Source organism: Canis lupus, chromosome 18, assembly GCF_011100685.1.
Source record: "Canis lupus familiaris isolate Mischka breed German Shepherd chromosome 18, alternate assembly UU_Cfam_GSD_1.0, whole genome shotgun sequence".
NCBI classification, from domain to species: domain Eukaryota; kingdom Metazoa; phylum Chordata; class Mammalia; order Carnivora; family Canidae; genus Canis; species Canis lupus.
This window is the reverse complement of record NC_049239.1, coordinates 50,518,325-50,544,559: the sequence shown is the minus strand read 5'-3', so window position 1 is coordinate 50,544,559 and position 26,235 is coordinate 50,518,325. Positions and strand designations below refer to the sequence as shown.

General features: G+C 59.1%; 5 protein-coding genes across 11 annotated transcripts; 2 read left to right on the top strand and 3 right to left on the bottom strand.

The window, feature by feature from the left end:
* Positions 1-217: 217 nt before the first annotated feature.
* RPS6KB2 (ribosomal protein S6 kinase B2) lies at positions 218-5,792 on the top strand. Of its 7 annotated transcripts, none has more exons than XM_038563746.1 (15): positions 271-428; positions 754-794; positions 890-1,010; positions 1,282-1,350; positions 1,847-1,994; positions 3,025-3,082; positions 3,182-3,282; positions 3,410-3,500; positions 3,584-3,692; positions 3,804-3,911; positions 4,443-4,505; positions 4,647-4,724; positions 4,814-4,921; positions 5,033-5,145; positions 5,369-5,792. In XM_038563746.1, the coding sequence occupies exons 1-15, from the start codon at positions 357-359 to the stop codon at positions 5,553-5,555; spliced, it is 1,467 nt and encodes a 488-aa protein (XP_038419674.1). In that variant the 5' UTR covers positions 271-356; the 3' UTR covers positions 5,556-5,792. The 7 variants fall into 7 exon arrangements, with proteins under 7 accessions (XP_038419673.1, XP_038419672.1, XP_038419678.1 ...); XM_038563747.1 differs by having other exon boundaries at positions 272-428; positions 3,584-3,674; XM_038563745.1 differs by lacking the exon at positions 754-794 and having other exon boundaries at positions 218-428; positions 3,584-3,674.
* A 113-nt stretch (positions 5,793-5,905) lies between these two features.
* On the bottom strand, positions 5,906-8,160 carry LOC106557461 (protein tyrosine phosphatase receptor type C associated protein). Its single transcript, XM_038563752.1, has 2 exons — positions 8,009-8,160; positions 5,906-6,742 (listed from the first exon to the last, which is right to left on the bottom strand). The coding sequence occupies exons 1-2, from the start codon at positions 8,009-8,011 to the stop codon at positions 6,122-6,124; spliced, it is 624 nt and encodes a 207-aa protein (XP_038419680.1). The 5' UTR covers positions 8,012-8,160; the 3' UTR covers positions 5,906-6,121.
* A 340-nt stretch (positions 8,161-8,500) lies between these two features.
* CORO1B (coronin 1B) lies at positions 8,501-13,716 on the bottom strand. Its single transcript, XM_038563751.1, has 11 exons — positions 13,604-13,716; positions 12,637-12,839; positions 12,275-12,397; positions 12,040-12,169; positions 11,678-11,859; positions 11,471-11,590; positions 10,711-10,815; positions 10,485-10,630; positions 10,181-10,238; positions 9,120-9,398; positions 8,501-8,952 (listed from the first exon to the last, which is right to left on the bottom strand). The coding sequence occupies exons 2-11, from the start codon at positions 12,835-12,837 to the stop codon at positions 8,827-8,829; spliced, it is 1,470 nt and encodes a 489-aa protein (XP_038419679.1). The 5' UTR covers positions 12,838-12,839; positions 13,604-13,716; the 3' UTR covers positions 8,501-8,826.
* Positions 13,717-18,274: 4,558 nt separating this feature from the next.
* Positions 18,275-19,684, bottom strand: GPR152 (G protein-coupled receptor 152). Its single transcript, XM_038562504.1, has one exon. The coding sequence runs from the start codon at positions 19,682-19,684 to the stop codon at positions 18,275-18,277; it is 1,410 nt and encodes a 469-aa protein (XP_038418432.1).
* A 2,429-nt stretch (positions 19,685-22,113) lies between these two features.
* On the top strand, positions 22,114-25,270 carry CABP4 (calcium binding protein 4). The gene is made up of 6 exons (XM_038562503.1): positions 22,114-22,485; positions 22,877-22,907; positions 22,991-23,134; positions 24,556-24,665; positions 24,998-25,145; positions 25,242-25,270. The coding sequence occupies exons 1-6, from the start codon at positions 22,114-22,116 to the stop codon at positions 25,268-25,270; spliced, it is 834 nt and encodes a 277-aa protein (XP_038418431.1).
* The last annotated feature ends 965 nt before the right edge of the window (positions 25,271-26,235 follow it).

Below are 26,235 nucleotides of genomic sequence, written 5' to 3'. Positions count from 1 at the left end.
ACCTGCATGTACTTCTGCCCCATCCAAACTCAAACTCTCCCTACAACCAAGATAAGCGCTTTCCAGGCCGCCCTTGTCCGGCGCCGCCCCCAGGAAGCAATGCTGGGAACACCGAGGGTTCTGCATTAGAGCGTTAAGCCGGAACTACAGTTCCCGAGAGGCTTTGCGCCGGACGCCATTTTTTTCTCCCGGCCAGACTAAGCGGCCTGCTGGAAGGAGAGGGAAAGCCTCATGCGTCATTGGCGCGCGCGGCCGCGGTCGCAGAGTGATAGCGTACGGCTTCCCCCGCCCCGCCCCCCGGGCTGTCAGTCTGAGCGCGGCCCAGCACGGCAAGGGCCCGCCGGGCCGGCGCCGCTATGGCGGCCGTGTTTGACCTGGACTTGGAGACGGAGGAAGGCAGCGAGGGCGAGCCAGAGTTCAGCCCCTCGGTGAGTGGGCCTCCCGGGCGCGGCTCGATCCCGGAGCCGATCCCATTCCCCAGACGGTGGAATCGCCCTGGCTTGCCCCCAGAGCGTCTCAGAGCCCAGCCCGGATTAAGCTCTGGTCCATCCCGACTTCCCCCGACCTGTCTGTCTTCCAGGCCCCCGCGCTTACCCTGGTCCTCCCTTCCTGCCCTCGGCCTCTCCTTCCCAGTGCTGGCCCATCGCCCGCCAGCTCCCATTCCTGACCCCGTCCTCTCCTGGGCCAAGTAGTCCAGCTCGAGGGGGAGGGATCCCCTGCCTTCCTTGGCTCTTACCCCTCGGTTTCTCACAGGACGTGTGTCCCCTTGCCGAGTCGAGGGCGGCTGGCCCGGAGTGAGTGAGGGTTGTGTTGGGGGGAGGAGGGAATGGGCTGGGGAGGGAGACACGAGTACTGGAGCCTGGCCCCCATTAACTTCTTGTATCAATAGGCCTGTGGGACACTGTGAGGAGGTGGAGCTGACTGAGACCAGTGTGAACCTGGGCCCTGAACGCATCGGGCCCCACTGCTTTGAGCTGCTGCGTGTGCTGGGCAAGGGGGGCTATGGCAAGGTACTGGCCCTCCTTCCTCACTGGTCTCCCTGCCTCAGCCTTGCAGCAGCAAAGGGTCTCAAAGCAAATTAGACTTATAAATCAGCAGAGCCTTCATAGAACGCTGTAAAGGAGGGGAAGGCAAATCATCTCAGAATCAGACTTGACATCTTTACTGCCCCACCCTTGGGTGGGCCTAGGCCTCTTGGTCTGAAGGTCAGAGCTTCAGGGTGGAGCTTTGTGAGGGTAGGATGTGGAGAGGGAGGTTGATCCTGTCTCCCCTGCCCCACAGGTGTTCCAAGTCCGGAAGGTGCAGGGCACCAACTTGGGCAAGATATATGCCATGAAAGTCCTGAGAAAGGTGAGTCATTTGTTCAGCCAACAAATCCTTGCTTGGTGGCTGCCATTCTCCATGCACTACTCCAGGCTTCCAGAAGACAATAGTGAACATGATGGAGGAGATGGTCCCTGTCTTGGGCATTGGCTGGTTTATTGTCAACGATGGTTATATTGTTTTGCAGTAATTCTCAACTGTGGGCAATTATGCGTCTATATTTTTGAGCCACAACTAAATAGGGATGCTACTGGCATCCAGTGGGTCAATGCCAGGGATGCTGCTAAACATCCTACAATGTATAAAACAGCACCCACAACAAAGAATTATCTGCCCGAAATGTCATTAGTGCCAAAGTAGAGAGGTACCTCTAGAGGATAAATCAGTCCTTGAGAAGGACAACCACTGATAGTGGAATTATGGAGAAATATAATGGAGTGATAAAGGGTGGCAGAAGGGTAATGGCTGGAGGGACTAAAAGAGCCTGAGGTGCCCACCTTCTGATTGATCCCCGCCTCTTCAGGCCAAAATTGTGCTCAACGCCAAGGACACAGCACACACGCGGGCTGAACGGAACATTCTAGAGTCAGTGAAGCACCCCTTCATTGTGGAACTGGCCTATGCCTTCCAGACTGGTGGCAAACTCTACCTCATCCTCGAGTGCCTCAGTGGTATGAGTGGGGGCCCAGCCAGGGAAGCAGGGCCAGGGAACCAGCCAGGAAGCACTGGGAGCTCTGGGGGAAGCCCGGAGAGATGTGGTGTGTAGAATGGCTAGGGGGCCCCCACACCCATCCATCCATGCATCCATTCGTTCGTTCATTCGTTCATTCAGCAAACGTCTGTCGAGCACCTATTGTGTCCCTCACCTATATTGGGGGTGGATGGGAACAGTTGGAGTTTGTACAGTGGCTTGTTTTGTCCATTTCCACTGCCCCTTCATGGCCTGTTTCTCACTCCTGTGTGCCCTGTGTCCAGTTGGGTCCCAGATCTGGTGGTTCATTCTTAGCAGTGTCCTCCATCCTCTCCACTCTTGGGAGGGGAGGGCATGGGTCACGATTGTTTCCTAACTGGACCTGAGGCCTGCAGCTCACCTTCTTCCATGAACTCTCAGGGTCATTATCTCACCACGGAATTGTGCCCAACGTTCCTACTCACAATTACGGGGCTCTTTGTAATGGCCCAGATGAAGCCTGGCCTCCTTGGCCTGGTGCCCCCTGTTGGCTGTGAAACGGTTGGGGCCTGCTTCCCACCAGGTCTTATCTGCACAGATGAACCCTGTGAGCCCCAGTCCCCACGTCCCATCTCAGCACCCCCTCAATTCTGTTACCGCGGACTGTGTCCCCTCACGTTGGGATTAATTTTGCCTCCTCTGAGATTTTTTTGTGTTAAGCTCTTGGAGCTATTGCCTCAGTCTGGCATATTAGAGCACCTCTGTGCATGTCTGTCTCCCCATTAGACTGAGCATCCTGAGGGCAGTGGCTGGGTCTCTTCATCTCTGTGTCCCCAGCTTCACCCAGCACAGGGCCAGATACCGAGTAGGCGTCGGTAGATGTTTGCTGAATTGAATTGAATCCCCACGGCAGCTCTGTGAGGCAGGTAGGGCCGGAATTTTGAGTCCCACTCTCCCCAAGAAGAAACCAAGATTCGGAGAGCAGAGGCGCTGGTTCCCAGCACACAGCTGCTGACGTGTTTGTGTCATAGGCGGTGAGCTTTTCACGCATCTGGAGCGAGAGGGCATCTTCCTGGAAGACACAGCCTGGTAGGTGTTACTTCCTGCCTCTCCGGAGGGGCTCCAGGGATCCCCTCCCCCAGAGCCCCCCCCCCCCACCCTTGCCTTCACCCTATCCTGTGTCTGCAGTTTCTACCTGGCAGAGATCACCCTGGCCCTGGGACATCTCCACTCCCAAGGCATAATCTACCGGGACCTCAAACCTGAGAACATCATGCTCAACAGTCAGGGTGCGCATGTGTGCACGCACCCCCACCTTGTGCAGCTACATACGCTGGTTCGGGATCTGCAGGGAGGGCTGAGGAGCACCATGCTGTGGGCCAGGGCCCTGATCACTCCCTCCAACATCTTTCTCAGGCCACATCAAACTGACAGACTTTGGACTCTGCAAAGAGTCGATCCATGAGGGCGCTGTCACCCATACTTTCTGTGGCACCATTGAATACATGTAAGCAGCAGCTAGGTGGGACCGGGGCTCGGGAGGATGACAGGAAGGGCCCGACCCAACTGATGGTTTCACCTGGCTCCCAGGGCCCCTGAGATTCTGGTACGCAGTGGCCACAACCGGGCTGTGGACTGGTGGAGCCTGGGGGCCCTGATGTATGACATGCTCACTGGATCGGCAAGTCCAGCCTCCTGGGTGGGGGGGGTTGGCAGGGCGGGGGGTGGGAGGGGGTCCCCATCTGGGAGCAGGACCAGGACCAGGGCCTTGGGGGAGGCTCACAAGTCTTTCCTCCTCTGCCTTCTCCAGCCACCCTTCACCGCAGAGAACCGGAAGAAAACCATGGACAAGATCATCAAAGGGAAACTGACGCTGCCCCCCTACCTCACCCCGGATGCCCGGGACCTTGTCAAAAAGGTGGGCTTCCCCCTGCCCCCGATCCAGCCTCCAATGTCTTCTAGGTCCTCCTTGGAATCCTGAGTTTCTCTGGGCAGCGGGACACCCCTGCCTGTGCAGTTTGCCTTTATAGTATGAAGGAACACTGGCTTTGAGGTCCAAGACGCTGAGCTTGGACCTTAACCCTGGAAGACCAGCTGCACACATCCCTAGTCTAAGTCCTAATCAGCAAAACATTCACGATGAGCTAGCTGCTCTCCCATTGAGAAGCCATTCATTGGGGGTAAAAGTGGGAGGCTAGGTTTGGAGATTGGATCCCACTGCAGTGGCCTGGATGGGGTGCTGTTGCAAAGGCTTCATGGAAAGGGCCCACTAGACCAAACCTTGGAAGTCCTAAGGTTGTCATAGGTGGAGACCACGCTCCAAAGGCCTTGTCCCCACCACTGCACACATACCCCTCCCCTGTCCTCACCCCAGCCAGCCTAAGAACTCAGAGGAACATGCAATCAGTGCCTCTCCCCCAGACCCTCACCCTCTGCCCTTGCCCTGCAGTTTCTGAAGCGGAATCCCAGCCAGCGGATCGGGGGTGGCCCAGGGGACTCTGCTGATGTGCAGGTGGGTCTGGGACCACTAAGAGGGGGCAAGGCTGAGCCCCCAAAAGTTCCAGGGGGCAGGTAAGGCCTTAGGGCAGAGGGAGTTACTGAAGGAGCCAGGGAGGGTGAAATGATGAGATGTTTGGGGGCACTCTACCCACAGAGGCACCCCTTCTTCCGGCACATTAATTGGGATGACCTCCTGGCTCGCCGCATAGACCCCCCTTTCAGGCCCTGTCTGGTGAGTGGAGGTCCCTTGGTCTGGGGGCAGGTGGAAGGCCTGTCTTGGATGCCCCCTAACCTCTCCTCCCCACTCTGGTCTGCCCACAGCAGTCAGAGGAGGACGTGAGCCAGTTTGACACCCACTTCACACGGCAGACACCAGTGGACAGTCCAGATGATACGGCCCTCAGTGAGAGTGCCAACCAGGCCTTCCTGGTGAGGTCCTGGGTGGCCTGAGGGTTATGGGGGCACGGGCAGGATTATGGCTAAGGAGTGGTGGACACTGAGTGTCCCCTGGCCCTGCCTTTGCCCCACCGCACCCTCCAGGGCTTCACATACGTGGCACCTTCTGTCCTGGACAGCATCAAGGAGGGCTTCTCATTCCAGCCCAAGCTACGCTCCCCCAGGCGTCTCAACAGTAGTCCCCGGACCCCGGTCAGGTACCACAGGGCAGAGAGGAGTATGTAGTTGGGCCAGAGGCTAGTTCTAGCTTTGGCTCTGCTGCTCCATCCCAGGGCTGCCTGGGTTGAATCTCAGCACTAGTCTCCATTTTTCGCATATACCACCGGGGACCTCACAGCTTCTGTGCCCAGGCAGGTGGGGAAGTCGGCCCTCTGACCCTACTGCTGGTAGGGGCTGACTCAGCTTCGGTTTCCCCCGCAGCCCCCTGAAGTTCTCACCCTTTGAGGGATTCCGGCCCAGCTCTGGCCCACCGGAGCCCATGGAGCCCCCTCTACCTCCTCTCCTGCCGCCGCCACCACCACCACCATCGAGCACTGCCCCTCTCCCCATCCGACCCCCCTCGGGGACCAAGAAGTCTAAGAGGGGCCGTGGGCGCCCTGGACGCTAGGACGATGGGTAGCTGTGAGGGCAAGCAGACCCTAGGGCAGTTCCAGACCCTGGAGGTGTGTCTAGGGGTACGGGAGTGAGTGTGTGTGAGAGCATGTCTCCGTTGGGGGTGGCTGTGCCCCTGAACCGTGCCCATGAAGGGCTATAGGCTGTGGCTGTCAGTGGAGTGGCCTCGCTGCCCAGCTGGTCTAGTTGAGCTGTGCCCTTGAAGAATTAAAATATTGAATCATGGCACTGACCTGGCTCTGCCCTTGGACTTCTGAGGGTAGGATTGGGTGGGGTTGGGCCAGCAGGAGCCCCTGCCTAGAGACGGGCAGGTTACTACAAGACCACAAAGCCGGACCACAGAGCCACAGGGCTGGAGGGGTTTTATTTCAGAAGGCTCTCCAGTGCCACTAGGGATGGGTGGGCTTCCTGATGGGGACAAGGATACACAGCTTTGGGGACAGAACTGGTAGGGGAGCAATAGTCTGAGACACCCTGTGTAGCGGTGTGGGTGACAATAGGTCCAGGGTAGCATGGGATGCAGAGGCACAGTGACAGGGATGTGACACACCACACTGGCTCTTACAGTGCTGTGACGTGGAGGCCCTGGCTGCCAGCTGCTTCGGCGCTGTCGTCCCAGGCCGCGCTGCCAGCAAAGGCGTGCAGGTCGCTCAGCAGGGCCTCGGCGCTGCCCCCTGAGCCCACTGGCCCCTGGGAACTAAGGCCCAGGCCCCCTCCGGTGTTACTGTCACGTGCTTCCTCGCCTGGCTCTGGGACCTGCTGTGGGCAGGGCCCCTCTCTGCATTGCTGATCCTCTTCCTGGGACTCTGTCTCCTCCAGGCCACCAACCAGATGGTAGTCCTCTTCCACATCCTGCTCGTCCTGCTGCTGTTCTGGGTCCTCATCGGGTGGCTCCACCTCGGCCTGGGCCCGGAGCCAGCGGCCCGGTGGGCTGGCCCAGAGGAGGCGGCGAGTGCGGCCCCATAGTGCGGCGCCCAGGCGGGCTGGGTGGTAGTAGCCCCCTGAGTCGCGGCTGAGGCGGCGCCAGGCCAGTGCCAGGCCAGTGGCCAGCAGCAGTAGCAGCAGCAGCAGCAGGACAACAGTGACAGAGCTGGAGCTCTCACTGTCCTTGGCACTGCTGCCTGAGCCCAGGACCCCTGGCAGGGCCAGCAGTGTCCCGAGCCCAAGGGCACAGGGCAGGTCCTGTGGGGAGACAGGCAGGGGCTTGTCACCTGGGCTGGGGGCAGTCAGACCGGGTGACTCGCTCCTTGGTTGCCTTATGGGCCAAATGGGGACAATCAAGTAGAAAAGCCCAAGTTTTTACTCTGTCAGTAAAGTCCTGGTCCTTTGAGATGCAGCCATGGAGCCTCTAACCCACTCCCCAGCCACCCCACCTTCACTGTCTGAGCCTGTGCTTGCCTACGGCCTGTGCGCCGGCTGTTCCCTCTGCTCAGCGTGCTCATCCCCCAAGAGCCACATGACTGCCGGCTCACCTCGGCTCCCATCATCTCAGGGAGGCCGAATCTGACCTGCAGCGCTGCCTTGCCTCTCACCCCTACAGCCGGGCTCTACCTGCCTCTCCCTCGTACTTCTCACAGCGTACGAGTGCTTCTCATTATTGCCCTATCTGCCCCACCAGAGCAAGCAGCAAGGAGACAGGGGTCCTTTTGCCTCAAGGACTTAATTTCTGGCACACACCATAGGTTCCTGGCACACATGGTAGCTGCTCAGTAATTACTGGTGTGTCAAGACTCTATGGGTAGGAGTGGGGGTAGCGTGGGATGTGCAGGGAGGGGGGTAATCTGCGAGGCTGGCGTTGGGGTTGGCTCTTTCTGAGGCCTGGATGGAGGGACCAACTCAGAGACAACTGTTTACCCTCCACTTGGCCAGGTCTCAGGACGTGGGTCCCTGAAACCCCTCTTCCTCCCACCCATGGGACTGCCTCAGCTACTGCATTTCCGTTCAGTCCGGTCCCTGGGGGCCTCAAGCCTGCAGGGCCTGGGGCTGGGGGAGGCGGGTGCAGCTACCAGAGGAAGCCTGCGGTTGGAACAAGGCAGGTGAGAGATGATAGGGGGGAGGGGTGTGGAGGTTCAAGCAAGCCTCCCCTTCACCCCAGGCTCTGTTTGCCCAGGCTCCAGGAACACAGGTAAGTTCTATGCCCAGGTTCCAGCTCCCCAGCAGAACAGGTGAGAGGGTCTGCCAGAGGTTCCTGAAGGGGAGCTGGGCCTGGAGAGGGGTGCTGGGGGCACACCTTGAGTCCCAGGGAGGTCCAGCTCTGAGGTGAGATGAGGAAGGCCCAGCTTCTGCCCCATGCTTGCCCTGGGTCTCCCACCTCTGCCCTCGACTGACTGCTCCAGCTTCTGGAACCCCACGTGGGCGGGGGGGTCCTCCCTTAGTGCCCAATGCCCAGGCAATCCAGCTCTGACCTGTTGCCCCCACCTCAGGACCCAGTGGGCTCTTGGTGCTCACCATCAGTCCGCCGGCCTTGGTGCTTGAGCGCCCGCCACCAGCTCTGGCTGTGTTCAGTAGAAGTGAGCTCTGGCGTGCTCAGCTGCAGCTAGGGGTTACTGGGCGCTTCCGCTTCCTGCCCACAGTACCCCACCCAACCCTCCCTGCCATAGGCCCCTGCTAGGGGCCACAGGCCTCTTAGGACCACCCTAACCCACACTAGCGCGTCACAGATCTCTCACCTATTGAGGCCAGGGCTGTGGGGCCCGTGGCTAGGCCTCCAGGGAGAGGGACTGGACACCAGCTCAAAGCACGACACAGTCCTGGGCTGGGTCCTCAGTTTCTCTAGCCGGCAGAATTCAGGGAAGCAAGGACTGGGGGGTGAGGTGGGGAATGCTAGTGGCCCCCAGACCTTTTTCACATCCTTGGGTCCCTGAGGGCCTCATCTGTCCCCAGCATTACACACTTCCTTTCCCAGCTGCCTGCCCCCCCAACCCTTGTAGAGGGCAAACCTGACTTTTAGAAAGAGAATTTTATTTGGAATGAAAATATAGAAATTGTTTCTCCCACTTCCTCTGGGGAGGGAGCAGGGCTGGCAGGTGGTGGTCCCTCAGAGTATAAGCTTGCCTTGATACAAAAATCCTCCCTAGTAACAATGACAAGAGCCTGGCTGCGGCTCTAGCCCCGGGATGGGTGGGTGTGGACTGCTCCAGAACCTGTCCCACAGGCCCAGGGCAGGAGGCAGCCAACAAGCGGTGTGACTTGCCAGCAGAGGCTGGGTGAGGAGGGAGCGAATGAAGAGGAAGTGAGGGGGAGCAGCATCCCCTGGGCCTATGGTCCTACGCATCCCCATTCTCCATGCGGCCCAGCTGCTCCTCCAGGCGACCAATGCGCTCCCCCTGCTCCTTGACCAGCGCCCTCAGTGCCCGAAGCTCCTGCATCACCTCGTCCAGCTTCCGCGCCTCCTGCAGGGACGTGGGGGCAGGAGTCAGGGGGTGCAGAGCTGCAGTTATCCCCAAACCCCCTGGGCAGGGGACAGAGCCCCACAGACAGGCAGTGAGAGGTTTAGGCACACACAGCAGACCAGAGCCACCAGGGTTTCCTGACACCACCCCGACCATGGGGCACATACCCCGGCTCCGGTGAGGCCACCGCTGGGGATGGAAGCCGGGACGGAGGTGGCAGATGTGGAGGCCCCGGGGCGGGCTGAGCTCGGGGCCACGGCAGGCCGGCTCTCCGATAACACGTTGCGCCTGCTGACCTTCAGGTCCCGCTGTTTACTAGGCACGTAGGCCTCCCGCAGGGAGATGAGGATGGGGCTGGCATCCCGCCCGCTCACCCATTCTTCTGCCTCCAGGGCTGCCTCAGGCCCGGCTGTGTCAGGGTACAGATCGTCCTGGAAGAGGTCCGACTGGGCAGGGGATGGGAGAGGTCCAGGTCAGTCGGGGGCCCAGGGTAGCTACCTCCTTGTCACCCTCTTGTCTGGACCCAGGGTAGCTACCTCTTTGTCACCCTCTTAGCTTCCAGGTCTTCACCCTGTTGACCCATCCTCCAATGGCCTGACCCCAAGTGGCCACTCTAAAGCACAAATCTCTCGTTTCACTTCCCTTTGAGATACGACTTCTCACAGCAGCTTTCCCAACACTCCTAAGCAGGGGCCAGCTATGTGGCTTTGTGGGATTCTGGGAGCCCTGCAGCCTCATTCACAGCTCTCCTCCCTCGGATGTGCCCGGCATGCTGGATGGCACACTCAGTAAATACTGGCTGGAGAACGAAGCTCGTCCAAGGTTCTTGGCTGGGCATCTGAGGCCAGGCACACGTGGGCTGATCCTGTCTTCATGGGAGTCTCCCCTACAGCCAGACTCCCATCCCTCTTTCCTGCCCTTTGCCTGGCTTAGGCCCACCCTAACCATGCTCTTGGTCCTGCCTGGCCTGCTACAGGGAGTCCGTCGTGGCTGCCCAGTGTGTCTGTCTCCTGTGGCTGTTCCAGAGCAGGGCCTCAGCTCACTCTGTCTCATCCCTTCTTGTCCTCCACCTGGCACAGCCCAACCCCTGGCTAAATGACAAAGGCATCCTGGCATCTCTCCAGCCCACCGTCCACATCCACACTCAACCACGTCCTATTCGCAGGCCTCACTCCAGTCGCCCCTGTCTGCTGGGGAAGGGAGTAGGCAGGGGACCAGGCGACCTCACCTTTCTTGGCACAGTCATGACAATGGGCTCACACTTGCGCTCATGCAGTTTGTAGAACCTGGGAAAGGGAGGGGAGGGAGGAACCATGGGGGGAACCTCCCCATCCTCGGCTCCCCTGGCTCCTGACTCTCTACTTCAAGGCCTCACCCTAGCCCCTCCACTGTCTGACCCTGGCCCTCCTGTGGGCTGGTTCCTGTTCCTGAGCAGCCTCCAAAGATCTGATCCCTCACCCTAGTCGGCCCTGGCCTGGCCTCTGCGGCCACATCATTCCCCTGCAGCTGGCCACCCAGGAGGCCCTTCTTACCGGGCAATCTCGCACTTGCTGACCTCCAAGCCCCTCTTAGGCATGCTGCCCATGCCCCTCTGGGGCTCTTTGCTGGTGAATGTGTTCAGGAAGTGGATATAGGGGGGCTCATCTGTGATCTCAAAGTATCGGATGCTAGAGTCACCCTGTAGGGGGGAGGAGGCCAGGGTCAGCACTCAGACAGCCAGCCCTCTTCCCTGCCCCATCAGCCCTGGCCAGGCCCCACCTTGCCGCAGACATAGACCACACTGGTATCCGGGTCGTAGAAGGGCAGCAGGGCCCCATTGCTAGAGTCCAGCTCCTGGAGAGCCATGGGTTCCTCCAAGTTTTCCTGGCACATGGGATGGTGGGCAGTCAGGCCGGCCAGAACCTTTCCTTCTCTCTCCTCACCCTCCCCGCCCATCAGGACTGGCCCCAGGCAGCCTCACATGCCCGCTGGCCCTGCCTCCACCATGCCATATGGGTGCTCTCCCACCTTCCAGGACCCCCTCCATTTCTAGGATCTCATTTTCCCAGCCTGCTCCCAGGCCACCGAGAAAGCCTCTCCTGCGTGGGAGCTGGGGATGCCTGGCAGCACCACCCTGTCTCAGAGGAACCCACAGAGGCCACTGTACAGAAGCACAGGGCTGCGGGACAGAGCGCCCTTGGAGAAGGGCTGGGAGGCCTCCTGGAGTAAGGGGGCCTCTGTACTGGGCCCCAGAGGGCAGCCAGAGGGGAAGAGGCAAGCAAAGGAAGGAAGGGCCTCTCAGCTGGCAAGATTGACGTGAGCTAAGGCCTGGAGAAAGCTGGAGGCAGCAGGGGAGGCTGGAGGGCAAGGGGCAAGGATGGAAGAGGCTGGCAGGGTTCCAGGTCCCGAGAGCCTCAGGTGCCAGGCTGAGAACCTGGGACCCCCAGACCTCTCCAGGGTGACGCATGCCCTCCTGGGCCAGGATGGGGTCCAAGTCTCCACCAAGCCTGTTCCCTCAAGGCTGGCCATGGCCACTCACCGGGTCCCACAGTGCCAGCTGCCGCTCGCTCATGCGGCTGAAGCCCGTGGTGAACACTTTGCCATCTGCCAGGAAGATGGCCCGCATGGGACGGGCCCCTTCATGGGCCTTCTCCCTCTCCTATCCGGGGGACAGAGTGGTCAGTGCAGCACCTGACAGAGCCCCTTGGTTTGTCCACTACCATCCTAGCCCTCTGGGGCCACGTACCGCCACCAGGGTGCCCCGGCGGGGGTCGATGATGCGCACACTCTTGTCCTTGCATGCAGAGCAGAAGAGGCTGCCATTGCGGTTCCAGCTGACGTTGTAGATGAGGTCAGGGTGCAGGCTGTCCAGGCGGTACAGTTCCTCTGCAGTGCCCACGTTCCAGATGAGCACCACGTTGTCACAGCCTGCCGGGCAGGGGGCCGTCAGCCCAGCAGGCTGGCTTTGACCACCCTCCTGGGACACCTGGCCTCTTGAGCTCTGTGGGTCTCAGCTTTACCACCTGTCAGATGGGCCTGGGAGAGGGTGTGGGTTCCGGAGCTGCGTACAGAGAGGGGCAGGGGGGTTGGGGGGTGGGCAGAGCAGACCTGCACTGAGTAGCACGTTGCGGGCAGTCGGGTGCCAGGTGACAATGCCCACTCGCTTGGTGTGTCCCTCCAGCACCACCACTGGCTCTGTCAGTGGGGAGGTGAGCCCATTCTCGGGGATCTGCCACACCTGTGGGAAGGGTGGGGTTGCCAATTGAGACCTCTGCTTGGCTGTGCTGCCAGCAGCCTCGAGCCACACCTGTGAACCAGGCCTGACCACAGCGCCGTGCCTCACCATGACTGTACAGTCCTCCGAGCCGCTGGCAATGACTTCATCGTTGTGGGGACACCAATCAATGTCCAGGACAGGTCCTGTGTGTCCACACACCGTTGGGTAGGCCTTGTCGATGCGGCCCGTCTGCGGGCATGAGAGGAGCAGTCAAGGGTGTGCAGGAAATGTTTGTTGCCTCTGACCCTAACTCGCTGGCAATAAAAAACTTTCTCCATCTGTGCTAATATCTCTTAGGCAATAAGTCTGGATTATGACACCTGCCCAGCAGTGTGGGGATGGGCAAGATAAAGAAAGTGAAGCTAGGAGAGAGGCCTGGAAGGTGTGGTCAGGTCTCCACTCCTTCCCCCAGCCCTGATGGGGCCCACCTTGCTTAGAGGGAGCACCAGGAAGGCACCCCCGCCGCTGGCCTCTACGATCACAGCCAGGAACCTGGGATTGACTGCGCAGAAGGTGCTGTCCCAGGTGACACGAGACACTCGGATATCTTCATAGCACTGGTCATTCTTGACCGGCTGTCCAAACACATGCCGGAATTTGCTCTGCCGAACCACTTTGCGGAAGGACATATCTGCAGGGTGGAGAGGCTTGGGTCAGCCCTCACCCATGCCAATAACGCCCAACCCTCCCAGGGCTGCATGAAGGGAGGTGGGAAGGATGCATCCTGAGGCCTGATCACTGTCTCCCTCTTGGCTTGCAGTTTCCCCAGTTACAGAACGGGGTCACAGGTGCAGACCCTGGCTGCCACCTACCGAGGGGGCATCTGAGATGGAGAGGGAATGCATTGACCTAAGACCCACAATACTGAGAGAGAGGGGCTCTGCAGGACCCTACCCAGGCCCCTCCCTAGCCCTGGTATGTGTGGGAGAGGTGGGAACTGATGAAGCCAGGGCAGGCTTATAGTTCCTCTGTGGGTCCTAGTCCGTTCCGAGCAGGTTCCTTCCGGCCGGGATTTGAAAGTTGGGTGAGGGGGAAAGGTCTCCAATGTGGAGCCGCGCTAGGCCCCAGTTCTGAGCCCCCAGGAATGTGCAGTGCCTGCAGGAATGTGCAGGGAGCCCCAGGCCGGGGGGTCAGGGAGGCCTGACAGGGCTGGGCGGGGGTCAGGATGCCGCTCCCGGCCGCAGAGCATCCCAGGGCGCCCTCGGAGCGGGGTCCAAGGTGAACCGTGGGGGGAGACGCTGGGCAGCCACAGGGGCTTGGGGCTGAGGGTGGAGCGCCGCGGAGGGGCAGGGCTCCTCGGACACACGACCCCGCACCCCAGCCTCCCTCGGCTCCGCCCCCGCAGCCTCATCCGGCCCCCCGCCCGCGCTCCCAGCCCCGGCCCGCTACGCTCACCGGGGACGCCGGGGGCTGCGGCACCGGCCTCGGGCGGCTCCGGATCCTGGCCTCTGGGAAGCAGGAAGCGGGAATCAGGAAGTGACAGAGGAGCCCGGGCCAGGGGGCGGGGGGGGCGGGGGGGGCGGGGCGGGGGCTCGCGGGGGCGGGGCCGAGGTCACGCGCGGAGGGGCGGGGCGGGAGGCTGCAAGCGGAGGCGGGGAGCGCCCGGGCCATGGGGGCGCAGGGGCGGGGCCTGGGCGAGCCCCGCCCCTCAGGCGCCCGGGTCTCATCGGAGCGAGGGGGTGGGGGTGGGGCCGGGGCCGGGGCCGGGGCCGGAGGGGCGGTGGGTGCGGGCTCCGTCCCAGTCCTGCTCCTCTGGCGGTGCCCTCGGAGGTACCAGGATTGGGTGGAGCCCCTGCCAAACCCCCATCCCAGTGCATATTTCTGGGTCCCCCAGGCCACCCCGGACTCCAAAATATAGTATCTAGTCTGACAGTCGATATATTCACGTGCCTCTTTTCAAAGGTTACAAAAGTACTTGGTGATGAACATTGTAAATACAACAGCAGTGTTTTAAGGGGCACGTGGAAGGCCCCAGCCAACCCACTCTTTCCGATGAACACACCCTTGGGGCCTGCCGGGCCTCCTTATTAAAAACAGGAATGGGGGGCACCTGGGTGGCTCAGTGGTTGAGCGTCTGCCTTTCGCTCAGGGCTTGAGCCCGCAGTCCCCGGATCGAGTCCCACGTCGGGCTCCGTGCATGGAGCCTGCTTCTCCCTCTGCCTGTGTCTCTGCCTCTCTGTGTGTGTCTCTCATGAATAAATAAAATCTTTTTAAAAAATAGGAATGGGGGCGTGTCCCCTGCAAGATCCCTTGCACCTTCCTTTCTCTCCCCGACATTCTCCCATGGAGGCATAGTGGTCTGTCCACAGTTGATCCCCCCGCCTAGCTCGCTCCTGTGACAGGAACCCAGACTGGCGGCCCCAGATATACCCCATCGGAGTCCGCATCCTATTCCGGGGTGACTCAGATGTTCCTCGAGGTCTGACAAGCAGAATCTGCCCCCTCTGCCTGGGGCTGGTGCCACCTCCCTCACCTTCCCTGGGGTGATGATGGTCAGTCTTTCCCAGAAAGAGAAGTAGGTGGGAAGAGGAGGAAGAGCAAAGCCAGAAAGAGTCTTATCTGGGGCTGCAGGAGGCCCCACTGTGCATCTCAGGCAGGCTGGGGCTTACACCCTATTCACCCCCCATCCTACTGCCTGAGGAGGAAACAGCTCAGAGGGGGGGGTGCCTGCCCCAGGTCACCCCACCAACATTTAGTCCCCATCTGTTTGGCTCCAAAGTACTTGCTTCCACATACTCTGAGGGAGGCAAACCCTTCCAAAAAAGGACAGGAATGAGGGTGCTTTGGAAGAGGGAATGCAGCCACTAAGACTCTCTCCCCATTGTGCCCTCCAGGCAACAGCCAGGGGTTGTCTAAAGCCCAAATCAGACCCTTACCCCAAGCCCTCCTCTTGCTCCTTATTGCCACACTTGAAATAATGCCAGTAGTCAATGTGCGCCCCCCCTCCCCCCCCATACGTTACCTTCCTCTGTCCTCTCCCTGCATGTGGTCTGGTGACACTGATCCTCTTGTCCCTGAGACAAACCACCTTCTTTCCCACCCCAGGGCCTGGGTACATCCTGTTCCTCCATCTGGAAACTCTTCCCCCAGCTGATGAAAAGGCTCCATCTCTTGCTTTCTCCAGGTCTCAGACCATTCCCCTCACTCTCTGGTCCTTACTTGTTCCTCCTGTCTCCTTGTTAATCACTATCTGATGTTATATTATATAATGATTTGCATATTTGTGTTTTGTCTGCCCTGTGCCACTAGAGTGTCAGCAAAATGAGGGTAGAACTTTGTCTCGTTTTCCACAATATCCCTAGCACCTAGGGTGAGACCTAGCACACGGCGTGGGGTTAAGTCATGTACACTGAATGAATGAATGCACAGCGGTCCTGAATGGAGAATTGAAAATGCTCATATTCACAACTCTCAGAATAGACATCAGGTCCCCATGGGAGGTATCTCTCACCCAGAGCAGGGGTGGGTCTCCTAGAGGGCAATGGGAGCCCAGCCCCCTAGGATGTTAGGGGTGAGGTAGATGGACTATGCAATGTCAGGATGAGCCCTTCCTTCAACCTCTCTGGCCTTGGGGGGGCATGTTTCCTCTAACACAAAACCCTCTTCTATGCGTCAGCAGTTGAATTCCTCTTTATCCCGTGAAACCCTTCATGGCACTGCTCTTTCTCCTGGATAGCAATTACCCATTATGGGTGAGATCTCCCCTCAGGGACCTTGAAAGTGGGGCTGGCCCGCTCTCCAAAAGGCTAGGTTTGGAATGGGGACCAGAGTTGTGGACAGGTGGCTGGCACTGGGGTTTTAGTGCCTGATCTGCCGGTCATGTTGTAAAAGCTTTGGGACCGCTATCTGGGAGAAAGGGGAAGAGCATGCAAAGTGCCCCAAGGAGGACACAAGTCCAGACCCTGCTTCCAGGGAGTGTGCACCAGGGGGAGGAGGAGGCAGTCTGGTGGAGGGGACAATGCCTGGTTGGCAGGATACTGCCACATGGGCTCTGGCCCATGAGCGAGTGTTGATCCCAGGCCTGAGTGAGGCTTGGGGATACCCACTGGTATGATTAAGCTAATGGCTAACAATTCTGCAGCACTTACTCTGTGCCAGGTAAGGATCCAAGTACTTCATAGGGATTAACACTCCTAGGAAATGGGGACCATTAATATGATACCCATTTTAGAGACGAGGAAATTGAGTCCCAGAGAAGCCAAGAGCCATGCTGAAGATCCTACAGCTGGTGAGTGGTGAAGCTGGGATTCAAACAACCCCCAAGGGGCACCAGAGGCCATGCCGTGAACCCCACCCTTGTGTCTCCAGAATGGAAGGCTGACTGGAAGGTCACCTAACAAGTGCTCAATAAATGAATGAATTTAGCAAATTCATGCCTGTTCAGAAATCTCTCTCCTGCAGCTTTGGCATCCGCAGTCCTGTTACCAGGAAATGCTGGTATTATGCCCCTGGCATTGGCCACCATTCAGGGCGCTTCCACCCCTGGGACCAGTTAATGACAGCAGCAGCCCTTGCAAGGGGAACATTACCGTCCCGTTCTACAGAGGAGAAAACTGAGGTGAAAGGGGACCTAGCAACCAGAACCCAGATCTCCCTGTGCCTCTCCAGACCATCTGCACTGTCTTCTGCCTTTTTCAAGTGGAAGCACCCCTGGAAGGGCAGCACAGAAATGTCTGTCATTTATACCTATGGGTAAGGGCAGCTTTTAGCTGCTGCAGGTCACATCGCTGAGCTATGGGCTAAGGACTGGAGTGGGGGTGGGTTAAAAGGGGAAAGGGCTCATGGTTTTGGAACACAGTATGGTGAGGGAAAGCTTGGGGGAGGGGGGGAGGTGGCCAGAAGAGAGCGCTGGTGTGAAAGGGAAGAGGGGGGTGGAAGTGATAACTTCAGCACTTCCTACTTTTTCTTGCAGTGTCTGCACCTTGAGAGGGAAGAGGTGGGTTCTGCCCCGAAATGCTGTGTGACCTCCTGGGGGCCTATACCCTTTCTGGAGCCACTGGTCCCCAGAGCTCTCTGTTTAGACATCCTTGCCTCTCTGCCTGTGGGCTGAGTGCACAGAAGGGGCTCCACTGGAGGCAGGACCATGGTGGGTGGAGGTGAGGGTGGGGGGAAGGTGGACCCTAGTTGAACCCCTGAGTGGAGAGAGCCAACACGGAAGTCCTCTGGAGCCATCCAAGGCACAGACTCGGCCCTGTATTCTCTCAGGACCCCCGGGGGTCTGTGGCCCAGAACTAGTCATGGGCACAGCTGACCTGCCCCAAAGCTCACAGGACCCCAGAGGCCCAGGCCAGGTGGCACTTCCTCCCCTGCGGGGACACCTCTGGATGGCAGTGAGTAGTTGGAGAACTTCTGCTCACTGAGGCCCTACTGCATGCCAGGCTCTAGCTGAGTGCCTCACTTGCTTTCTGACTTAATCCTCACAATGGCAGATGTAACAGAAGCTCAGAGGGTGAAATGGCTTATCCAGAGCCACCAGGGCCTGAGTGGAATCCCGCTGCCTTGCAGAGGGAAGTCCTGCTGGTCTCACTTCCCGTTGGGGGCAGAGGCCTGGTGGACAGGGCTTGGCCGTGCCAGGCCAGCCTGTGTGGGCTCCTAGGGCCCTAGGGTCCTGCTGGCTTGTGAATACCTTCCTCCTCCGCAGGGCCTCCCTCCTCTGGGTGAGGCAGGGAGGACAGGAGGGAGGGAAGGATGAAAGGGGGGCTCAGCTTCAGCCCAGGGAGGTCACCCCTGCTGGCTTTGTCCTGCAGCCTGAGGTAGGGGTCCAGGCTGTCGGATGGCAGAGTCCAGCAGGTTAGCCCAGGCTCCGACTGCTGAGCCATTGGGCATAGGGGCAAGTGTGGAAAAGCTGAGTGGGACCTGCATAGGGACACGACGCTCACGACAAACTGCCTGGGACTTTTGGTGCTTCATTTTCACTTCCCCAAAGTCCTCCTGCCAGGCCCAAGGGACCAGATGGGGTTTTCCATGGTGACTTTCTCTACAGCTTCCCTTCTCTCTGACTGGCTGGTTCCTCTGCCTCCCCCTAACTCTTCCACTGCCCTGATGGGCCTGGGCTTTCCCGGACCCTCACGTGGGGCCTGTTCCAGGGGCCTCCTCTGGGGGGACACTGCCGGGGCCTTCTCCGTCAGAGGCAGCAGGCACTGCTGGGTTCTCAGGGGCTCCTGGGGTGGGATCTGTGGATGGAGCAGAAGAGGCTTCATCACAGGGTCTGGGGGCTGAGCTGGCAGGGGATCCAGGGGCCTGGGCCTTCGGGCTCACTTGGGACTGGGCCACAGAGTCCACGTGGGGCTGGGCCTCATGGTTCACCTGTGGCTGGCCTGAGGAGTTCAGCTGAGGCTGGACCCCAAAATCTGACCGTGGGGGAGCCACAGAATCCAGCTGGGGCTGGGCTGCAGGGTCCACTTGTGGGGGGGTCACAGGGTTCCCTGGAGGCTGGGCCCCTGCCATTGGCAGAGTCTGACCCTCAGAGTCCACTTGGGCCTGTGGCTCAGCCGGCGTGAGGCTGCCCGGCCGTTCTTCACACAGAGCCGCGGCAAAGGAGGAGAGCACGGCACGCAGCAGGGCACGGAGGTCGGCGCTGGCCAGGAGGCAGAGGAAGGGGCTGAGACAGCTGTTGAGCAGGATCAGATAGTCGGAGTAGACCAGGGCTTCCCAGAGCAGGTAGCCGGGGTAGATGTCCCACAGGAAGGCCAGGTAGAGCAGCTGGGCCACGTGGTAGGGCAGCCGCAGGACCACGTAGGTGGACAGAATGGTCTTGGCCACGCGGGCAAAGCCCTGGCAGGCCGCGGGCCGTGGCTGGTGGCGGCAGCAGGTCTTGCAGGCAGTGGCCTGGGTGAGCACGTGGCAGACGAGCAGCAGGAGGAAAGGCAGGAATCCCCCCAGGATCTCGAGCATCCGCAGCGGCAGCTCCTCGCTGTCCCAGAAGTCCAGGCAGATGACCAGGTCATACCACCAGACGGCGGCCTCGGGGAAGACCAGCCAGGGCACACTGAAGAGCGTGGCCAGCACCCAGACCCCGGCGCACACCCAGAGGGGCAGGCGGGCCGGGCGGCGCCCGGGGTACCAGCGTGGACACAGCGCCAGCAGGCAGCGGTCCAGGCTGAGGGCGGCCAGCAGGAAGAGGCCCGAGGAGTACGACACACCCCACAGGAAGTAGTAGAAGCGGCAGGCGGCCGTCCCCAGCGGCCAGTGCCCTCCGTGCTGGATCTCCAGGATCTGGAAGACCGCTGCCGCCAGGAACAAAAAATCGGAGAGGGCCAGGCTGAGCAGGAGCAGGGCAAGCCGCGTGCCCGCTCCCTGCCGAGCCTGCGAGCCAGCCAGCCACGCCATGAGCCCGTTGGCTGGCAGCCCCAGGAGCAGCAGGGCCACCAGGAAGACCGTGTCCCAGCCACCCTGGGGGTAGTAGTCTTCATCATCCAGCTCTGTGCGGGGCCCGTGGTCGGCAGCACCCAGGTTGGCTTCCATAGCAGCGTCCATTTGAGGTCCCCAGTGTGCCGTCGGCTACAGAGTGGGTGCCTGAAGAATCAATGAAATCACGGGGGGCTGAGTATGAGAGAGAGGGTGCTGTGTACCTCTGGGCAAGTCACTGTCCTTCTCTGAACCATCATTATCACCTTTTGCATAGTCAACCTCTGCCAGGAACTTTAAATAGGTCACACCATCTAGTCCTCATACAATCCATTTTACAGGTGAGGAGAGGAAGGTTCAGAGGACCAGAGATTTGCTCAAAGTCAGATGCAGGACAGAGGCCTGAAACTCAGACCTAATCATTCTGCCACATGGAATGCTGGTGTCCCCAAGTCGACTAAACCAGACGCTTTCAAACATATGTTTAAATTTGGTGAATTGGGGATTCCTGAGTGGCTCAGTGTTTTAGTGCTTGCTTTCAGCCCAGGGCATGATCCTGGAGTCCCGGGATCGAGTCCCATGTCGGGCTCCCTCCATGGAGCCTGCTTCTCACTCTGCCTGTGTCTCTGCCTCTCTCTCTCTCTCTCTCTCTCTCTCTCTCTCTGTCTCTGTCTCTCATGAATAAATAAATAAAATCTTGGGCAGCCCCGGTGGCGCAGCGGTTTAGCGCTGCCTGAAGCCCAGGGTGTGATCCTGGAGACCCGGGATCGAGTCCCACATTGGGCTCCCTGCATGGAGCCTGCTTCTCTGCTGTGTCTTTGCCTCTCTCTCTCTTTCTCTGGATGAATAAATAAATAAATCTTAAAAAAAATAAATAAAATCTTTAAAATAAATAAAGCTGGTGAATTTTTTTTTGGCTAAAATATTATAGTGGAACTCTCACGTGAACTGGATGGAGTGCTCAGATTAAAGGAGGGGGAGTGCCCCTGGGGCTCCTGGGAAGACAATTTGCAAACTGCTTGGTCAGATCACTGGAGGCCCCTTTTCATCTGGTATCCTGGTTCAAGCATTTTTAGATTCCAAGAGGGGGAGTTTCAGGGTCTCATGGGCCTGTAGGAGTCCAAGGGTGGGCAGGAGCCTGGGCCTGAGGAGGCCCTTCCCCACAGCAAGAGCAGCTCATGAACTCAGGGTGAGGTCTGTAACTCAGGGCCCAGCAGGCTGGGGGCCAGGAGGACTGCCCCAGCTTGAGCTTTTTCATCATCCTCGACCCCTAGCTGTCGCCCTGTTCTCACTTGCTCTGGGAGAAGGTGGTTCTTTGAGGCTACCAAACAGAGCAGGGGTAGGGGGCTCAGCAGTGTGATTAGGATGGGGTAACGGACTTGAGAGGCCTGCTGCCCCTCCCGCTCACCCACCCTGCCCACACCCTCCCTCATTGGCCCAGGGACTTTCCCTCGGAGGTCCAGCGCTGAGTCAGGGGAGGAGGTCGATGCCTCAGAAAGGTTGAATCCTGCTGGTGGCCCCATGATTCCAGCCCCTTGGCCTTTAGCCTGGTGGTGTCCTCTCTCCTAGGGCTCAGGCAGACCCCACTCTGCAAGCTCCAGTCCCTACTGGATCAGAGCCCTGGGCTCCCCTGAGCCCCCAGAAGTGAGGCTTGGCTTACCTGTGAGGTGCAGTCTGCTGGCCGGAAGGAGCAGGGCGTGCCTGCCTGCCCTGCAGTCCAGCCATCCGTAGGGCCCCACGCCGGGGCCTGCTGCATGGTGCCTGGCGGCGCTAAGGCGGCTGGTATGAAACCCAAGCTGAGAAGACATCAATCATTCATGGGGCTGCTCACTGGGAAACCCTAACCCCAGCTTAGCGGGGCCAAGTGACCAGCCAGGCCACCCCATCCCTGACAGAGCCAGGTGGCCAAAACCCCCTCATCCTGGGCCCTTCTGCCTCAGGGTAAACTCTGCACCTCCCTGCCCCACCCTGCCAGGGTCCACCTCCTCTGACATCACCCCCATGCCCCTCACTCTGGCATTCAAGGACTCTGTGATCTGGCCTCGCTTCTTCAATTTCACATACCCTCTGTTCTGGCCACGAGGTGCCCCATGAAGGGGCTGCGTGGGCAACTCACCCTATTCTTTCCCACTTGCCAGCTTTTGTCCACACTATTCCTCCTGACGTGACTTCCCTCGTCCTCTGGCTAAGTCCTGCCTGTGTCGCACAACTGGCGTTGGGCAATATTACCCCCATCTTATAGACAAGGTGACTGAGATGTGAAATTGCTGGATCTCCCAGCTCACAAGTGACAGAGCCAGAGTTGGAAGTGGAAGCTCATTGCAGCCCTGTGTCCCGGCATCCCTGTTGCTGAGGACAGTCCTCTTGACCCATCTGGCTCTACCCCTAGGCAGAGGGCTGGGATTAGGGCCTGGGCTGCCTGCCTCACTTACCCTAATCCCCCTCAAGTCTCCATCCCATCAGCTCTCAGGGTAGGAGTGTGTAAGCAGCTTTATGGTTCCTGAGAACCAAGGGTGCTCCCTGGTGCCGCGTCTCTGGGCCTCGTCGTCTCTCCCCATATGGCCACAGAACAGGCAAGGGGGCCACATGGCCCAGACCTGGCCCCCAACTCTCAGAAGTCTCCTGTGGGGGTCGAGGCTTCCAGGGGTGGTGCTGAGGGCCTCCCTTTGACCAGGAAGAGGAGCAAGAAGAAGGGGCTCCGAGGTTCCCGGAAGAGTGCTGGCAGCTCTGAGGAGCAGAACCAAGTCCCTGGCTCCGAGGCCCCAGGAGGCAGCAAGAAAACCTCTGGAACTGGGGAAGGACAGGAGGAGACAGGCGCTGCAGCCTCTGGGCCAACCACCCGTCGCCAGTCCCACCGGCATCGCTCCGTCCCCCAACATGATGCAGCTCAGAAGACCTATGGGCCTCTACTCAACCGCATCTTCGGGAAGGTCAGGTGGGACCCACGTTGGGGATGAGGGTGGGGAGTGGGGGACACACTTGTGCCCTTGGACTCAACACACCCTGCCAGTACTCAGGCCTCCCACTACCTCTGCTCCAGATCCAGGAGCCTGAGCCGTAGGCACAGAGTTTCTGCAGTTTGGGGAAGGGTTGGTCTTGGGCCAGCCTGGGTATTGGGCAGAGCTAGACTTCAAACCCAGGATTCTGTGAGAGCTCTGGGCCCCAGGAGCAGAAAGGGGGTGGTCATCTCTTTTCTGGGGCCTATGGGACTTCAGCTGCCTTCTCCTGGCCTTGTGGGACTGGCCCTGCCCAGGCCATCATGACCCAGGGCTGGAGGAGGAAGGATGGGCCCAAGGGACATGCTGGACTCTGCCTCTCCAGGACCGCGAGCTAGGCCCCGAGGAGCTGGATGGTGAGTGGCCCTTGCTGGTGGCAGTGGTGGGTGGGAGGTGTCCCTGAGCTTGTCTGCCTGGGCCTGAACTCCCTCCCCCACAGAGCTTCAGGCTGCCTTTGAGGAGTTCGACACCGACCGGGACGGCTACATCGGCTACCGGGACCTGGGCGACTGCATGCGGACGCTGGGCTACATGCCCACCGAGATGGAGCTCATCGAGGTCTCCCAGCACGTCAAGATGCGCAGTCAGTGACTGACCCCCACTGGCCCCAGGCGGGGTGGGGTGGGAAGCCTGGCTCTGTGCTGAGGCTGGGCAGCCCTGGTCCTCTCTGAGTCTCATTGTTTGGGGGATGACAAGAGGGTGGTGGGAGGTGGCTCTGGGAGTCCACAGGGTGATGGTAGGAGTGTGTGACCGTTTCGAGGGCATTCTGACAGTCTGACATTAGCCTTGTCAGGTGTAGGGGCAGCGAGGTCAAGAAAGGTACCAGCGATCCAAGAGAGACCCTTGGGGCTGGGTTCAGGACCCCTCTGTCTGTGATAAGATGCTCCCTGCTGGTACTAGCCACCTGACTGGCTATCTCTGTATCTCTCTGACCCTCCTGAGGCCCCTGAAAAGAGCCTCCTGAGGCTCAGTGAGGCCTAGTGTGACAGAACCCTGGCCACTCCTTACGATTAAATGTCAGATAGGCGGGCACTTGTGTGATTATCATTAGCTAATTTGTCAAATATCAGATTTCCTTCATTCCAGGACATCTGCATTTGCTTTTTCTATGGTTTCCCAAATGGGACATTTAGTGCAATGCTTCTTTTCTTTTCTGCAAAGCTGCTCTTTGACCATTGGTGCTTTTTATAATGGATGGCATGGATTCTAAGATGCCTATGCTCTTTTTATTTTTATTTATTTTTTAAAAGATATTATTTATTTATTTATTCACAATAGACATAGAGAGAGAGGGAGAGAGGCAGAGACACAGGCAGAGGGAGAAGCAGGCTCCATGCAGGAGCCCGACACGGGACATGATCCTGAGTCTCCAGGATCGCGCCCTGGGCCAAAGGCAGGCGCCAAACCGCTGTGCCACCCAGGGATCCCCTCTTTTTTTTTTTTTTAAGATTTTATTTATTTATTCATGGGAGACAGAGACACAGGCAGAGGGAGAAGCTGGCTCCCTGTGGAGAGCCCCATATGAGACTTGATCCCAGGACCCCGGGATCACGACCTGAGCCAAAGGCAGACGCTCAACCACTGAGCCACCCAGGTGCCCCGATGCCCATGCTTCTTGAGGGGCATTTATTGCTGTCCATGGGGTTCCAGCATATAAGAGCACCCAAGAGTCAATTCTCTCATCCTGGCGCCAGGATGAGGAAGAAGGCTTAGTGAGTCACCCCAAGGCTATGCCCCATTGGCAATAGAGGCAGAGTTCGAACCTGTGGGTGCCTGGTTCCAAACCTTGGTCTGCTTCCCCCACACATAGGTGCTTTGCTGAGAGCACCGAGTCATCTCTCCCTGTCGTCCCTGTGGAGGATGGGGCTCCAGCCTCCTACCTGCCCTGAGGGCATGGACGCTGGACGTTCCTTCCTGGGTGCAAAGCTGGGGAGAGGCTGGCGCTTGTGATGTCCCTTCTGGGTCCCAGCCCTCTCCCATGTGACACTCTGCCTGGGTCCGCAGTGGGTGGCCGCGTGGACTTCGAGGAGTTTGTAGAATTGATGAGCCCAAAGCTCAGGGAAGAGACAGCGCACATGTTGGGGATTCGGGAGCTGCGCATTGCCTTCCGAGAGGTGTGGAGTGTGGTCGAGCCGGGTGCTGGGTGGGTGGTTGGACAGCACACTTGCAGGCCTCCCACCTATGTCAGAGAGACTGGGAGCCTCAGTCTCTGGAGGCCCAAGGAGGGGTTGGAGAGGGTCCAGCTCGCTCTCAGCCGGGAGATCCACCCAAGGAGACTTCCTGGAGGAGGGGGCCTACTGTCTCAGCCTGGGAGGAGGTGGAAGGTATGGGTTGGCGGGCAGAGGTGGGGGCATCCAGACACAGAATGTGGCTAGGTGGCAAGGTGGAGACAGGTCCAGGCAGAGCCAGCTTTGGGCAGGAGGGGCTGAACCCGCTGGAATCCTAGTTTGACAGGGATAAAGATGGACGAATCACAGTGGCAGAGCTGCGACAGGCAGCACCGGCTCTGCTGGGGGAGCCACTGGTGGGTTCTGAGCTGGATGAGATGCTCCGAGAAGTGGATCTCAATGGGGATGGCACCGTAGACTTTGATGGTGAGTCTCCTTCCCCTCCAGCACCCGGGATGAGCCCAGCACCTCCCAGGATCCCTGACTAGGACTGGCTCAAGCGCTGCTCCTTCTTTCCTCCAGAATTTGTGATGATGCTTCTCACCCACTGAGGCTCCAGAAGGGAGAACACGCCGCTCCTCTGGCCCCAGGCCAGCAGGGTTCATACTGTACACCCACCCCATGAAGCCCCAGGATGGAAGAGACCCAGCAGCCCCCAGGCTTCTTCAGTCCTTGACAACACCTGGCTGCAGAGGTGGTTCATGATGTCACCCACCTGCCTACATCCTCAGCTTCCTCCCACCTGGGCTGCCTGGAGGAAACCTGCACTCAGCTACCTGTCTTTCTCCAGTGTGAGCAAGATTTGGATCTCTCCAGACTCTTGGGAGGTAGCAAGCTCCCTGGCACTGCAGCATTCAAAGATGGGGGACAGAGTTGTGTGTGGGGGATTCTGGTAACATGGTGAACTGGCAGGGTGGCTGGGTGCCTCCCACTACTTGTGTAAAAATGTTAAAATAAAAAAGTTAACTTGAAAGAAAGCCAGGGATGACCCTAGGTACTAAAGACAAAGCAAGAACTCAGAGCTAGGTGGTGGGAGAGAGGGGACACCATGGGGATCTCAGGCTTGGAGAGAGGTTCAGGAGCCTGGGCTCTGACACCTATGAGTGACAGAAGACCTGTAAGGGGCTGATGAATGGGACATGAGCCTGAGTATCTTCCAGGGTCTTGAAGGGCTACCCTGTTCCTGAAAAGGGACCAAAATATATTTCCACCTACCAGCCTGAGGAAGTGGAAAGGATGCCCAGGGCCTTGAGTGTAAAAAGCTACCGCAACCCCCTCCCCACGCAAGGAACGTGAAACTCAGGTTTGCACATTAGGCAGGATAGTGATCTATTTCCGTGGTATGGAATGCTGAATAAAGAAAGAAGCTACTGGAAGGGCACTCTTCAACCCAGGACACAATGGGCTTAGCAAACAAATAACAACCTCGTCGTCACTTCTGAAGATGAGCTTGTGATCATGTAAGAGAACAGGTCACCGTGAGGGAGACTAGGCAGATGCAACAAACAGGAGAATC